General features: G+C 43.1%; 1 protein-coding gene across 21 annotated transcripts in view; it reads right to left on the reverse strand.

Moving 5' to 3' along the window:
- The window catches only part of Dst (dystonin), a 385,515-nt gene that overhangs the window by 80,947 nt on the left and 287,749 nt on the right, over positions 1–16,819 (reverse strand). For all 21 annotated transcript variants that reach the window (XM_076915117.1, XM_076915116.1, XM_076915122.1 and 18 more), the window contains 10 exons: positions 16,013–16,221; positions 15,082–15,399; positions 14,554–14,720; positions 12,869–13,025; positions 11,938–12,064; positions 9,577–9,639; positions 8,876–9,117; positions 7,925–8,054; positions 3,479–3,678; positions 1,458–1,953 (listed from right to left, as the gene is read on the reverse strand). In XM_076915117.1, the coding sequence (XP_076771232.1) occupies positions 1,458–1,953; positions 3,479–3,678; positions 7,925–8,054; positions 8,876–9,117; positions 9,577–9,639; positions 11,938–12,064; positions 12,869–13,025; positions 14,554–14,720; positions 15,082–15,399; positions 16,013–16,221 (2,109 nt within the window). The remainder of the gene's footprint in view (positions 1–1,457; positions 1,954–3,478; positions 3,679–7,924; positions 8,055–8,875; positions 9,118–9,576; positions 9,640–11,937; positions 12,065–12,868; positions 13,026–14,553; positions 14,721–15,081; positions 15,400–16,012; positions 16,222–16,819) is intronic.

The raw sequence follows: 16,819 nt of genomic DNA on the forward strand, positions 1-16,819 counted from the left end.
GCAGGAAGGCAGCTATGAGGAGGAAAAACAGAGGCCATGGAAATGGATAAAGATGAAGGTACAAGGTGTGCACACAGCACACTAGGCCTGTTCCCAGACTGTCTTCACCACGTCAGGATGACCAATCAGCCACAGTACAGCTCTGCACTGTCAACCACCCACTCGCTTCTTTTAATCATAAATACACTGTAATTACATTTCCCCCCCCCCCCCACTCCTGCCAGATCCTTTCCACATTTTCCACCCATACAACTTCGAGTTCTTCCTTCTCTCCCTAAAATAAAAATAGTAAAAACTAAAATAAGCAACTGGAAGGTCCTGGCCCTTGGGAGAAAGAGGCAGAGACAGGCACATCTCTGAGTTCGAAGTTAGCCTGGTCTGTAGAGCAAGTTTCTGGACAGCCAAAGTTACAGAAAGAAACCCTGTTTCAAAACAACAAAACAAAACAAAACCCCCCAAAATAGAAAAACATAAAATCAGTAAGATAAAAAATATTAAAACAATATGAAATACACAGAGATCTATCTATCTATCTATCTATCTATCTATCTATCTATCTATCTATCTGAGTCTGTTTTGTGTAGACCAACTATGCCTAGTCATGGGTCCTCCCCTGGAGTGTTATTAAACCCAGTAACACTCCCTGGTAGAAAATAGACTTTCCATTTCCCAACAGGTATCAAATGCTTCTTGGTTAGGGTGAGACTTTGTGTTCACTTCCCCTCCTCAATGCTGTGATTTTGTCTGGTTTGAACCTGCACAGGTCTTATGTGTGCTGTCTGTAACCTGCTTCATATCAAATACAACCTCTACTCCTTTTGTTTGACTTCTTCCTATTCTGGGGGTTTACGTCATTTGCCAGGTACTTCCAACTCTGAGATCAAGCCAGGACACCACCCACACAGATTCTATGTACTACACTATGCTGTCTGGGTGTCAAAGAAGCCTCAAATGGTTGGTGTAGTCAATATAAAGACAGAGCCAATTAAAATACAAATCAGATATGACCAGAGGCAAGGGATAGACTCTATCAGGACTTCTGACACAGAACAGACCACCGAGCCATGTCCTTCTTCGGCAATACCCTTCATCCAACCCACTGCATTTAATAAGTGCCGGCCCGCTTGTCACAGAATCGCTGCTACTTGTGAGAGAGGAACAGAGAAATCCACACATTTCTCTACACATTTCTATAACCCTTTCTGTGAATTTAACATAGCAAAGATGTTTCTGCATTTAAAAAGAAAAAAGCAACTGAGACTATCCAGACTTAAAGCATTTGCGGTGTGTGAACCGTGTGCAGAACATCTCTGTCTCATCTGTACAGAACGTCTAGACGGCCACGGAACTGCTCTCTGTGCTCCATGCAGTTCTGAATTATCACCAAGAGCTCAGAAACAGCAAGACGGGGTACTGATTTCTGACCAGGAAACAGGTGTATAAGAAGAGAGGCCAACCTGTCTTTTGCTCAATATCCTTAAACGACTTTAAGATGCCTTCCAATTGCCTGCTCAGTTCTGCTTTCAAGTATTCCTCTTTGACCAGTGCTGACAGGTCCTCACAGATCGCCTGGGCCTCCTTGATCTTCGGTGTTTGCTGCTCTATTTCCTGTTTCAGCTTCTGGGCTGCCTCCAGTTGTTGGTTCACGGCATCGGGCAGTGTGCCCGCGGTGAGGCCACTGCTGAATTTGTCATCCAGCTCAGTCAGGGTACCTGAGAGACTTCTCAGCAGGCCCTGGTACTGGGTGCTCTTGATGATAGCCTGGCCAATCCAGTCGCACCTGTCCCTCAGTTGTCCTGTTAGGTTCTCCCACTTCTGGGTCACAGCTACCAGCTGCTCATTTACAAGCCCATTTAAAGAAGGGTCTTCCCCGGGCCTGCTCAGAATGCCCTGGCCAGCTGCTGTGAGCTGTTCATACTGAGGTTTTCGGGTGTCGAATTCTTGCAGCAGAATCTACGTTAACCGTGGAAAAATAAACAAAGGGTTGTATAATTAATTACAGAAAACATAAATTCAGTCATTCATTCAAGGTATATGAGTACACTATAGCTGTCTTCAGACACACCACAAGAGGGCATCGGGTCCCACTACAGATGGTTGTGAGCCACCATGTGGTTGCTGGGAATTGGACTCAGGACCTCTGGAAGAGCAGCCGGCGCTCTTAACTGCTGCCATCTCTCCAGCCCCAGCAAACATAAATTTAAGCATCCAAACATAGAGAAATGGCGCTCATTCTCTCTAGTGTGTCTGGAACTGAATTCTGTTTTAATGGTTTCTGACTTTTCTGAGGACAGTGCGGTTATCTGACACTAATTTTAAGATCCTTGTTGCTTCACAGTTAACAATTATCTTTCAAAGGATTAAGAAGAATGATATCGGCTCTAGTCTGGGCAGACGCTCATTCCCATGAGACACTGTTACTGGGCTCACACTGCCACCACCATGTTTGTCTTGCCTGGATCATGCTTTTCTCTTCACTGGCTTTATCCTCTCAATTCTCCAGTGAGGAAAATGCAGCGGTGACAGGTGACAGTTTATTATGCTCAAGTGCTCTAGGCTTATAAAAGTTTTTTTTTTTTTTTTTTTTTTTTTTTTTCCTTAAATAGTGGACTGACATTTACAATCCTTATTATACAAGTTTTAGATATAAAATCTCATGGCTCAGAATGTTGACGCTCATCGTGACTGTCAACAGAAATGACCCCCAGATGCCTCCTTGTGGTGTAATCTTTTACTTATATTTTTATCTATTTTTTGTATTTGTTTACCTATTCATTTCAGACTCCTAAGACTACAAGCAAGTATTTGTCCAGATAGTTCCTTTTCATCTTCTCATCTTGGCTTCCTTTACATTATGAACTTATGAACTAGAACATGTAACTTTAAACTGCTGGGTGGGTCCTGGTTGCACATTTGACTGAAATGAGATGCTTTTCCCTGCTGAAGCCACTGCTTGCCTAGTAGAAACTCAGCTGAAGCCACCACATACCTCAAGATACTGTGCCCAACTTAGATGTTATGAATTTTCTTTCCCCCATGGGCTTCTCTGATGACTAAGATTTACCTAATGTGCTTTGTCCCTCTGCTCCCTCAGTCTTTGCCTTTGCCTTCCCTTTGCTCTGCCTTTTGCTCAGGACTTACTTTGTGAGTCTTACAAGTCTTTAGCAAAATGAATGAAGCTTCAAAGGACACAAACATCAACACCACTTGGCTGATCCATTCATCCTTCAGAGACGCCGGCGGTCAATTTAATGGCTATGCAACAACCACAATGTGACTGGATACATAGAGGATCTTCCCCATATGCTGGCTCAGGGAGACCATGGTGGTGGCTACCTCACTGCTGCAGCTCTCTGAAACCCTTGCTTCAGACAATGTGTCACACAGCAAGAAGGTGGCACTAACGTGTTTACACTGCAAACGTTTGCCTTGCAATGTCAAGGGGCTGCATCCCAGCTGGTGCGTGGGCAACACTCACCTGGACCTGCTGCTTCTGTGTGCTCAACATGTTTGGGTCAATGGACAAGGGCCCGAGCACACTGACCATCAGCTCTTTCTCCATGAGCCACTGTTTTAACTGGGCCTCTGTGGTCTGGAACTGGGTTAGATTATTGGAGGACTCTTCCAGCTTTTGTTGCCTGTCAACCGTTAACTGGTTGAGTTCTTGCCACTTAGTGTCTGAAAACAAGAAAAAATGACCAAGCTGGCATTTGTTTTCTTCTTTTCTTTTTCATTTAATACCACTGTTGGAAAACTGTAACTATGTCTTCAAAATGATACAAAATGGATGGCATGCCTTTTCTCCCCCTTTGATGTTAGGATGTAAACCTTACTAGGCCTTAATACCAGGCAAGTATGTAACCTGTAAGCTACATCTCTAGCTTCTTCACGTCTGGTAACTCTCCTTCATAACTTAAAAGAAGTACTTGTGTGAAATGCTCCAGGGACTACGTGTTAGATCACCAGCCCACCATTCTAAGATGTCAGTCACTATGAGGTGCAGTCTGGAGAAATGAGCCATGACCACTTGTACTTTGTGTCTTGACCTCAGTAGGGTTGGACTGGAGGGGTTGCAGGGGGAAGGGTAGAGCAAGCCCCCAGAGTCCAAAACTATAGTAGTTAAAAATATGACCTTTCTGCAAGGGCTCTTTCTCTGAAGGCTTGCTTCCCGGTCATGCTGTGCACAGCTGCTATCAGAATGCCTACTGTGCTCTCCCATCTCAAGGCCCTGTCATGTCATGTGGGGTTTTCCTATCCGATATGATGCACAGTCCCTCCTAATGTTGTCTTTCCCACCTCAAGGTCTGCCCATGGTCTCCAAGGTCCTGAGGCTCTCTTTCCTAATATTGCTTCTTCTATATGATGATTGGTCTCTGCTTCCTTCTCTACAAACCGAGCCAACCTCTGTTTCATTCCTCGCTATGGCATTATGGATCTAGTAATTGTGTATTAACTCCTGTATAAGTAAAGCAAACCTCAGGTTCCTGTCATCTTGCATTCTTTCTAAAAGTACTTATAAAGCCAATAAATTGTGTGTGCACACATACATATGCATGTGCGTGTGTACATGTATTTACTTGGGCATTGAATCTAGGGCTTTGTGAATATTAGACAAGTTCTTTATTACTGAGCTACACCACTAAATTAAAAAGGAAATCCTCAATTATTTCTAGGCAAATGGCTTCCACATTTGAATATTTACCCTCAATAATTTTATTAAACTCACTCAGCGCCAACCAACTGTTGTAAAGCTATAGTATAAAATCTCAGTAGCCCTGTGAAAGGACAGGTCTAGCCTTATGACTGTGGCCTGACACTGACTTCTAGAAAGTTCACACTTGAGAACTAGACATTGAAGTGGCAAAGAAAAATCACACAGGAAAAAAAAAAAAAAAAAAAAAGAACAAACCAGACCCTCCTTGTGTTTTAAAAGTCTGTGATTTTGTGTTGTACTGCATTCAGAACTACCAAAGGGAGAGGAATGATGTATTTGTTCCTGTTTTTATATTTCTTTCAAAGGTTATCCTCTTTTCCTTTTCACTGAGAGTCAGTAATTCAGAACAACTTCTAAAGAAGATTTTACTTTTAATTCTCCCCCCCCACCCCCGTGTGTGTTATGTGAATGGGAATGCAGGTGCCCTTAGAGGCCAGAATCCTCCTGGAGCTGGGGGTTATAGGTAGTTGGAGCTACCCAATTTGGGTGCTAAGAACTGATCCCATGTCTTCTGCAAGAGCAGTATCTACTCTTAACCACTAAGAATCCAGAACGATTCTGGATGGCCTGCAGGAACCATGAGTTGGCTTGGCCTGGCTGCCTTGAGAGATATGAGTCACAGGTTTTTCAGGTTACAGTCTATGGCTCCCGGGTTGAAATGCGCCTTCCAGTTCCGGCAGACCAATGCACTCCCAGTGCAGTGAAGCCTTCAGGCTGCTTTGTGTTTCTCTGTATGTTCCCTCAGTAGTCAAGGAAGCATGGTGACTTGACAGGACAATTGGTCTTGGACATTAATCTTCTGTACCCTGTTTAACGTATAGACTTCATTGTAATCCTGGCAACTACAACTGTATTGATCCTGACAACTGCCATTACATTCTGCTTCTGATAAAACAAGTCTTACTGCTCTCAATAAAACTGGCAGTCTTGCTCCTGCCCCTCCAACCCCAGCCTGGTTTCATTCCTTGTGGCCATATGAGGTGACCTTAGCTGGGTAAGTAAGCAGAGGTGCTTATGGCGGCCCTCTGACCTTGCCTGCCATGTCACCACAGCCTCTAGACCATCTTTGATATGCTCAGTACTGCTCTCTCCTATGGCCTATACCTGACCATGGTGCTTCCCAACCCAGTTGCTACAGAACCACCCGGAGAGACTGTTAACACACACTGGCCTGGTGTGGTAGGAAGTCTGGAGTAGGGTTTGGCAAGTTCAGATTTCTAACTAGTTCCCAGGTGGTACAGTGGTCTATGTGGATGCAAAAACTTCAGACCTAGTTTGGCAGTCTTGTAATTCTTTCTCCTTCTATCCCTCGCTCCCTCTGTCTCAGCTGCAAGCCATTTGGTTCTAAAATAATTTAAAACTATCATTTTTAAAGCATACCAGTTCCCTACTCAAATCTTTCCAGCAATAACTTTCTATCCTTTAGATGAGAAAATCTGAAGGCATTTGCCAAAAACGTAGGGCCTGTCACAATCTGGCCCTGGAACACCCATCATGTGGAGTTTATACTGAGATCAACCCTTTAATCCAACCCAGTAATCTTACCATTCTCCCTAAAGCAGCATGTGTCCAGGCCACACCTGAGCACCTTCTTGTGACCACTGACCCTCATTCCCAATCCCCTGGGATCTTACTCTCAGCCAGGAAGCCTTGCTTGCCTAGGTTCCACAGAATATACCTCTTGTGGTGAAACATTAGTTATCAGAGGCAAGCACTGAAGCCCACCTATTGCCACATAAATAGTAACTGCTTAGTGTTACTGGTTTATTTCACAGGTTACATGTGTTTTAATATGTGTGTGTACATGTGTGTGCTCACATACATGTGCATACACATGTGGCAGCTGAAGGACAGCCCTAACTGCTGTTCCTGGAGCTGTGTCATATGGCTTTGCTTGTTTTCATCTATGAGATGGGGTCTCTCATTGGCCTGGTACTTGTTTCTTCTCTGAGACAACATTTCTCATTGGCCTGGTACTTGTCAAGTAGGCTAGGCTGTCCAGATAGCCCGGGGTGGGGGTGGGTGGGTGGGTGGGGGAAAGGGTCTACCTGTTTCTGCCTCCTCTGTGCTCGGATTACAAGCTTGTATTACCCTGTCAAATGCTTCTGCATGGGTTCTGGTATGGAACTGTCCTGACGCTTTTAAGTTAGCTAAGCACTTTACTGACTGAGCTGTTTCACAAGCCCTAAGAGGTTTGTGTGTTTATCCCTTGGCACAATATGCTAAAGGACAGACTTTAATAGAACACAGTAGGAGACTTTTATTTAGGGTTCCTCTATAGGAGAAGTTCCAATCCTATATAATCTGACTAGCAAGACTGTTAACAAAAGCACATGGGTGGAAAAGTATCAAAAGCATCCGGAGGCTCTGTAGGAAATGCATACTCTTCAGTCCCACCTGTTCTCTCAAACGTCTGACCATACTCTCCTCAAGCAATTCTGATATCTCTAGGAGAGCCTCTGACGTAGGGAAACCATGATGCACAGGGATTCTTGAGTCAGATTCCGCCTGCCTTTGAACGTTAAGAACACATACTCGTTTCTAAGTTTATGGTGCCAAAAACTAATGGGAAGAAGTTCCCACAACTATAACCATAGTGGAATACCTGTCGGAGATTCCGAGAAGCAACAGGATGCACTTCACTGTGCACACTGTGGTTCCTAGCTTACTGAATTAACTAACTCACTGAAACCTCTAAACAACAGAATAAAGTAGGAAACTTACTTTCTAAGTCTTTTTATCTCACAAACTGAAGAAAATTTTGTGCCTACGAGCAGTGTATACAAAGACAGGATGGGAGGGGAGGATTGCCCTGTATTCCTTCAACACTGGCTTGAGAGGAAGAAGAGCTGAGGAGGCAGGAGGCCCAGAGGTGACCTTGCTGAGGAGAAGGGAGCCTGCTCTTTCCGGATAAATGAAAGAAAATTAACAAGGTGAAAAAAATTACAAGCATAAAGTGAGTGAAAGGAAACAGACACTGATAAAGACGTAACTCAGCATATAGCATTTCATTAACCACTACGAACCTCTTCATAAAAACAGCTGAATGCCAGCTCTCAGAACAAAACCTGTGATTTTAAATAGTAAAAAAAGTAGATTCTGAGACGTTTAAAGAAAATCCGAAAGCAAATGAGACTATCAGATGCTTTCTGAAGAACATCCCATGCACTATGAAAGCAGCTGAGAGCTCCGGCATGTGGATGGACTCACCCATCTCTGCTAGTGTCTGCTTCCAGGACGGGGCCTCAGGAGCCTCTGGGTTCTCCTTCAGAAGCTCTGCCAGTTTGTCTTTTAATTCTTGTACTTTGTTTACATTTTGCTTCAGTTCTGCCTCAAATGACTAATAAGGGGAAAAAAAAACACTAATTAACTACACAGAAATATGGCATCAAAAGACAAAAAGTATTTCCTCACCCCCCAACCCCCTCCGTTCTGGGATGACCCAGAAAGGAAACCCCTGAGTCAAATGCTAGAGAGGGTGAGGACCTGGATTATACAGCTGATAATTCTTGTTTTTTTCCCCCCTTGGCCATCTTCAATTGTGAGATACAGAAACCCCACAGAGGAACACTCTATGGAGGTAATGACCAACTTCTGTAATCTGCTTTCAAACGACTCTGGACAAATGCAAGCTGTTCTCAGTGAGGCTAACTGATATGCCATCAGCCTTGGTAAAGGCCTCCAGAAGTTGGTACTCTACTTGAGATTCCACATGGTAGAATTCAAATACAGGTTGGCAATTTGCCTACATTTTTTTGTCATTGCAGTGAGAAACTACTTTCCCAATCTTGTCAGCTACAGAAATGCTGCCCATTAAAGAGGACGATATTAGTTGTCACTTTTTATAGTAGACAAGACAGGTCTTTAATATACTTAGTTTTAACTGAATTTTTCCCAAAAGTTGACTATATGATATCCCAGATTTAAGCTGATTTTAAGATGGCAAAGTTACTCATACCCTACAGTTTACTCCTTTTTATAATGTCAGAGGGCTGGAAAAGTAACTATTCGTTGCTCCAATCTACAGAAAGACCGATTTAAACAAAACAGTCATTATTTGATGAAGGGTCTAGGATGGAAACAGGATGGAGCTCATGGCCCCCTGGGCTGCTCTGGATAAGTCCATTCTCTGTGCAGCTTCCTTCCGTGGACCCAGCCTACCTTGTTCTGCTCCACCTGCATCTTCACAGACTCCGTGTCTGCCGGTGTCGGTGTCTGGCGCCACCTGCTGGCAGTTCTGTTCATCTTCTGTAACCACTGCATCATTGCACTGGATTCTTCCTGAGCCTTTTGCAACTTGGAGAGCTTAGTGTTCAGTTCAACTATTTTATCCTTGAGTAAGAGGCCCAGGTCTTCGTAACTGTGGCTTATGTCAGTCATGTCCTTTTTGATAGATGTTAAACCTAAGAGGAAGAAGAGTATACGAATGCACACTGAGGGTTGTGTAGAGGAGCGACGAAATTAGATTTATTGTAGATGGCATTTTCTTCTCGTTTGACACTGTTAAGCCTGCTACAATGGACCACAGACTTTTTAGGATAGAAAGATGAGGTCATACTGCTAGTTAATAACAAATAACTCAGGAATATTGTGTAATTGTAAAACGTAAGAGGTAACTTGATGAAATCGTAAGCTTAAACATAACAGATTTCTTGGGTACCAAACAGCAAATGAACAAGAAGGAAATAAAACCAAATCCCAAAGTGAAACATCAAAGGTTCATTTATCTCAGATGAACAGTTATATCAATATATTCACGGGCACGGTGACCATTTTAACTCAAGTTTAAGATTTCAACATAACCACTGCCCTCTAGAACATCAAATTCCATTAATCACGAGCCAGACAAGGTTACTATTCACCTTTATTTGCCAAGAAATCCTGAGTATTTGTGTCTGTTCCTTCACCATTTAGTATTACTCCACCTGCAACAAAACAAAAAACAATAAACAAACAAACAAAAAACCTAAACAATGAAGTAAGTTTAGATTGCCCTCGTATTTCTACCTAAGATGGCATTAAACACACTGCCATTGCTCATTCGAACAGTAGTGACTTTCTACTTTCTTTCTTTCTTACTTTCTACCATTCATAAATTAATCAAGGGCTGATTTCCAAATTAAATAGCTAAGGTATTTTATGCTAAGGCCATCTTAATGATAAAGCTGTGGGCAAAGGCCCCCAGCACCTATGTATTAAAGAAAGCAAAGCAACCGAGACAAAAATGTCTGCTTTGCCTAAGGACTAAGTATTGTCTGACAGTTTACACAACATAATCACAGGCCTAATGAGGGCAGAATGATTTAAAAGGGCACGAGGCAAACTTCTGAAGGTAACGCCAAAACAAAAGCCTATTGTTCGGTCTACATGTGCCAATACAGAGAACACAGGGCAGGTAGTGCATAGGCCTGGGGTAGGACTCTCCTGAGAGTGAATGCCAGCTCTTCTAACTATTAACTGTGTGCCTGAAGAAGAAGTTGATGGGTACCAAGGGAGCTAACCTGTAAGAACACTGTGGGAGCCACACACAGTTAACCCACTACCTACCAAACAGAAACTCCTTAGTGAGTCATAATAGCCATCTGTCCCATATTACCATAACCATCTGGGTTTGGCATGCCTCCATAACCACAATGTTAACAAAATCCAACTTTCTCATGCTAGCATCCACTGGCTGTCTATCAAAGGAGAGAGATGCCCATGCAAGAGGAAACATTTAAACATCTGAATTCTCTCTCCCTCTCCTTCTCTCTTTCTTACACACACACACACACACACACACACACACACACACACACACACACTCACACGAGTGCATGCACAAGGCATTTTCAAGAAAGTCAAAGTGCCCTAGAATCTCCAAACTAATTGTTAAAAGTCAAGCAGAGAACACCAATCAAGAGTATAGATTTTATTCCAAATATAAAGGAGACGGGATGAACTCAGATAAATCAAAGACAATAGAATTCCTTTCCTTAAAAAAAAAATCAACTTGAGGTCTCAGGAAATCTGATTAGGGCAGACAGCAGAGAGCACTGTAGCATATACAATAAGGGCATCCCTTGAAAAGGGATCAACAGAGTGGAAAAAATGGCTGTTTGAGAAAAGTGCAGCTGGAACACGGGTGTCACTCACAATAGGGACAGCTGGAGGCCTGGTCAGACTAGATAAACCAGAGGGCACACAATGGAGATAGGACGTTGGCCTTCTGTCTATTCTTCAACTTAAACAAAACGAAACGAAACAAAACGCCTCCGTAAAGTATGCCTTACCAAAACACTATATTCGTATTAAGTTAATTTGAGACCTAGCATTTATATGCAACTCTGGTCTTTGGCTGAGAGGAGTGGGAACAGCCAGGGCTGAGGTTGAGATGTGGGCTTACAGGCCAACAGGCTGCAGAAGCAAACGCTTTGGGAACCAAGTACAAACAAGCAGGCAGAAAAAAGGAGAACAGCAAGCTTGCTTCACAGACAAGGGCCCACACCCTGGCCTCTCCTTTACCAGGAAACCAAATCCATTTACTACATAATGAGAGGAGAGACAGCTCAAAGGCAGCTTCACTATCTCCACTTAAATAAACACAGTCCAACGTAAACAGACTGGAACCTCTGTCAGTATCACCTTCTTATCCTTAACCTGGTTCCATCTGACTTGTAGGATTTAATAAAATCAAACATTTTGCCTGACAGATGGGTGTGTGTGTGTGTTTATATGTATATACATATTCCTGTGTTTGTGGCTGTGCATGTTCAGGTGAATACTATACATCTGTCTGCTCCTGTAAGTGGAGGCCCATCCTGGATGTTTGCTATCTTCCAAAATCAGTCTTCACTTTACTTTCTGAGGTAGGGCCACATGCCAAACCAGGAGGTCAAGGATTTGGTGAGTCTGGTTCGTCAGCCTGCTTGGAGGATTTCCTGTCTCTGCCTCCCGAGGGCTGTGATTACAGGTACAGCACCATGCTCACTCATGTACAAAACACGTGTGGGGACTGGAGATTAAGACTCCCATCCTCTGCTTGCACAAACATGTCTGCAGAGTCATCTCCCCAATTCCATGACAGATGTCAGTGTGCTTTTAAAAGTCCCTCATCTGACATCTTTCACTTTGTATTCCTGAGGTGATTCTTTTTTTGTTTTAAATTTAATTAATTTCAAAACCACAATAGGACCGTGAGAGATTGGATTCTTACAGACTGGTCATGAAAACAAAGCACGTACCTGATTTAGCTGCGGCTATGGCCTTTGCAGGGCTGATCAATGCACCTAGCAGGTTACATAGTGAGACCCCACTGTTGTTTGCTTTGTGAATTTCTGGTGCTTTCAGACTCCACTTTTCTTGTAATTTCTTTAAACACAAAAACACATCATCTTTCAGTCTTCCGAGTATCTTCAAAGTTGTACATTATAATTGAACTTCTTAAGCATATTTCAAAGCAACAATGACTGCGGGGCCCAGGTGACTGTTAACACTGTTGGCAGAGGAGAACGGGGCAAAGCCCATTCTGTGTTCTGCCCCCAGCCACAGTGAGAGGCAGGCTGTGTCCTGGTGCCACGGGAATGTTCCAGAGTAACTGTCAACTGTAAGTCTGTAGGGCTATACCAGGTGCAGCTACATCATAAAGTATGTGACAGGACAATAAAAATAAAACACGGGCGTACAAAATTCCACCTCACGCTGAGTTTAACTACCACAATTTCAGTGAAGCGTTAAAGCTACATGGTTTCACTCTGAGAAAATCTGACACAATCAGCCATGACTTTTATGACTTAAGTCAGACGACAAAATACTTATACATTATTTATGCAAGAAAGTTAAATAACTTGTCTTCCAGTACTGGTTAGACCTTGCACATGAAGACTAGGGTCTCCTTCTTACTACTTGGAGAGAAGGTATGAAAAAGTGGAAATTAAATTGAGATTTGATAAAGAAGGAAACTTCAATATTAGGGAGGCTAATGATACATTACATTTTATAAATTGAATTAACAAAAAGATTATGTAATTCCTTGAAAAGATCAGCTAATCCCATGACTAATTTCCATAGATCCTATAGGGCATTTCTGAGACCAGCTTGTTTGGTGTTAGGCTAAAGGACCCTATGCTTCATTGCTAACGCAGGCAAGCAGAAGTATTAGGTCTAACGAGCCACCTTGGTTTCTTCCAGAGATTTTTCCAAGTCCTCTGCGCCAAAAGAAGGTTTCAGGACGGGAACCTGCTTGGTCGTTTCTTTTATCCACGTTTTCAGTGACTGAGCAAGGGCTTGGAAAGCACTCAGCTGCTCCTGACAGGAACTTAGAGCTTCTTTCCTAAGGAACAAAAATGAATGAGAAGTTAAGGGCAAAGCCAGATGCCCCAAAAGCCAATTATTAACCAGCGGTCAATATTCCCGAGTCGGTCTCAGTTTCAGCAACCACTTTCAATGCACAGAACAACTCCTCAGTACCAGGCTGAAGCTTCCTTATGGGGCAAATGAAATTATCTAAGTGACTACTTGTTGATTCCTTAAGCGAAGCTCATAGAGAATGAGAGAGAACAGTCACGAAATCCGTCACTCACACATAACAGTACTACGTAAACTCCAGCAGCTTTGACAGGCCCATTTTATATAATGCAGAGTGCCAGCAGGCAAAGAGCCAGAAAATACACATATACACTGCTGACCTGAGGAGAACACAGGTCATGTTAAAGGACGCCTGTTAACTCCGCACTTTGGACGGATGACATCTCCACCTCTTCAAGAGATGTAACCCAGCGACTGGAGTTTTCACAGGTGCTCACCCACCCCAACCATGAGGTACTCCATTGTAAACCCTACGGGCCTTTCATATGCCAAGCACAGGACCTAGGAAGACCATTATGCTTGATGTGTGAATGGCTTCTGTGCACATGTGACTTACGTGCTGGAGATACGGATGTGCTTCAGCTGGACAAATGACTGATGACCACATGGTGCTAACGTTTTAATAGTCTATGTATTACCTGAATTTAAAATTGGAACGGACAACCTAGACTCTGTAGGGCAGCCGAGAACATGTCTTCTGTGACGGGTTCAGAAAGAGAACCCAGACGTTTTAGGTAGAGAATTGTGAGGAAGGAAAACTAGCTGAAAGATAAATAACCATGCTAAAACATCTTTTGGGGGGCTCTTTCATTCATAAAAATCAGACGAATGTTCTAAGCATGAGGCAGAAATATGTGAAGGTGTAGAATAGAGCCACATAGAATCAAAGGTCACGCCAGGCCACTTCTCTGTGGATTTGTAGCTCATTCATTAATTGGAGAAAACGAGCTGTTATATTTTTTAAAATAACTTTTTAAATTTATGTTCCTTTTTTTTTTTTTTAATCGTATGAGTATTCTGTCCGCATATACACTTGCATAACAGAAGAGGGCATCAAACCCCTTTATGGATGGTTGTGAGCCACCATTTGAATGCTGGGAATTGAACTCAGGACCTCTGAGCCACCTCCCAGCCCTGTAACATCCCACCGGTACCACCGTGCTCACAGAATGTTCCCACTTTTACGTAAGCAGCGTTTTCAGTTTCCCACCTTAATATTTTAGCCAACAGTAAACAAACTGGTGTTTTTGTTGTTGTGTTTTGCTTCTTAAGACCGGGTCTCACTGCAGTCCAAGGAAGAGCGTCAAACTCTCTGTAATCCCCCTTCAGCCTCCTGAGTATATTTAAGGCAGAAATCCACCAAGAGTCGGAGACTCCACAGTTTGGAAATCACCTCAGTCATAGACTTACATAAATAAAGGCAACTCAGCTGCTGAGTTCCACTGAGTGGAATAAAACACATTTTTTTTTTTTTTTTTTAAAGAGGGTCTTACTTTTCTTGGATAGTATCCTCCATTTCTTTGAATTTCTTTGACAAATTATTAGTTTTCTCAAACACCAGAGCTTTGTCTCCTGGTAAGCCATGGCTGGATATCTCTTTCAGGAGGCTGTGCAAAGCTTCGAGATCTTTCCTGTGTTCTAAAAACTTAGTAGTTGATTCCTGCAAAGGATTTACATCAGTCAGTATAAAAGCGGCTAGGTCTCAGAATCACAACCCCGCCCCCAGCAGGTTCTGCACGAGGAAGAACAGCTCACGCATTTACTTCATCTCCCTCCGCAGCCTGTGAATGTACAGACAGGACGAGGTGACTTTACACTCTGTGGTTTTGCTTCTCTGTGGATTTAGCATGTTCAAGGAGAGTTGTAACAGCTACGGTGTGTGGAAAATGGTTTGTTTCTAGTCAACAGGGAAATGCTTCATGGAGAAACAAATACTGGTAGTTTAAGATTGTCGATGAAACGCATGAGCTTCTCCTAACCAGTCCCTGTGCCTGGGACTGTAACGCCTGAGGATTACACACCTGCATATGCTGAGACAGCTCTGAAACATCCTTTCCTGGCATGTCCACCTCAGTGAGTGCCTGGCTCTGTGTCTCTAGAAACGTCTGGAGCTTTTCTGAGAGCTTCTCAAACTGTTCTACTTTGGCTTTTAGCTCCACCATCTTGGCAAGCTTTTCCTTGTGTTTCTGGCTCGCTTCGGAAAATCGAGCAGACAGGTCCTTCATTTTCGCTTGCAGTGAGGAGGCGGTGGACGGGTCTGTTGTCTCTATGAACGTCTTCACCTTTTCGTTCATGGCGTTTATGCTGCTCTGGCGACCTGTAATATCCTGCTCCAGCATCTGAAATACAGCAATTGTTGTATATATTTTCTAACGACGTCTACTAATAAAGCCGCCGAGTTTTGAAAAAAGATTCTTCACAGCAACTTAAGCTTGGGCAACCTGTGACTAAAAAGGTTAACAGTTGGAAATGAATAATGTGTTTGATTTTTTTCCTCCTGAGGAAGCCAATCCCAAAGCTCTTCAAGGGAGTGTGGAGAACAGCTGGCTGGCTGCTTGAAAAAGGTAGGGGCTTGTTGCTACCCGGCAACCCCTTGTCTTAGCGGGATCTAAGACAGCCCGGGGATTAGCCATGTTCTTAATTTTTAAAAGGCCTGGGAACAGCAAGAGTGATCTGATAAGCCCCATGAGCAGCTGGGAGAAAAAAACAATAAACAAGATTAGATACAATGTAGCTTTAAGCCCTCCTTAATGAATAATGACAAGTCTACAAACCCCTTTCCAGGCACCATCAAAAAAGTCATTTACATATTCATTTGTACAAACACTGATGGCTCCTGTTGTATTCAGAAGCACCCCCTCTTTATCTCTACGTCTACCTAGCTATTCCTGAAGATAAATAACTTGTTTTCAAGTGCAAGTGGAATTCTTCCCTTTAGCAGAAGTCACTCACGGTGTTTTTACTGATGAGATCCTGGAGCGCTGTGGAGTCTAAGGGCACCTGACCTGGCTTGACCAGTGAGCTTTCCACATTTCCCATCCAGTCCAGCATCTCATCCAAACCGTCCTGCACACTCAGCGAGCGGGTCAGCGTTATCTGGAGCTTCTCATTCCGTTCATTCACAGACTTGGACAGATCATCGTATCTCCCGACAATGTCATCTACTCCAAGCAGAGAGGGGAACAGGAAGCACAGAGTTCTATTTGCCCGACTCTTTTTCGGACGCACTTTACAATGAACCATTAAGTTGCCATACAAGAAAAGCATAAACGATATATTTCCAATGAGTAATCAGATCAGGCATAACTTTTATAAAGACAGAAATTGAGTGGAAAATAAAACGGTAAAAAATTCACATGCCTGTCATCTGCCTTGGGGAAGATTTTTAGGTGCATACACATTTGGAGTGCCCCAGAAAGTCTAAATGGTGGGTCACTGCAGTAACTACTGTGTCTCAGCCTGATCTGTCAACACTTAGTGAAAACTGGTTGGGGTGGGGAGAGACGGTCTCAGACATACTGTCTAGAGACAATTATGTCATATAGACACTCATGATCAGCTTCTGTCACAATCAGAGAGCGACTTTAAATGCACAGAAGTAAGAAGATGCTAATGTATTAAGAAAACAGGATGGTGACACACACATCCACTAAAAGCTGTGCTTATGCTTTTAAAACACAACCAACAGAATTCATTACAAGTTTAATGGTAGACAAAGGGGGGAAATGAGATGAACAGAACTATCTCCTGTGATATAAC

This window comes from Arvicanthis niloticus, chromosome 17 (genome assembly GCF_011762505.2).
Source record: "Arvicanthis niloticus isolate mArvNil1 chromosome 17, mArvNil1.pat.X, whole genome shotgun sequence".
In the NCBI taxonomy this organism is placed as follows: Eukaryota; Metazoa; Chordata; class Mammalia; order Rodentia; family Muridae; genus Arvicanthis; species Arvicanthis niloticus.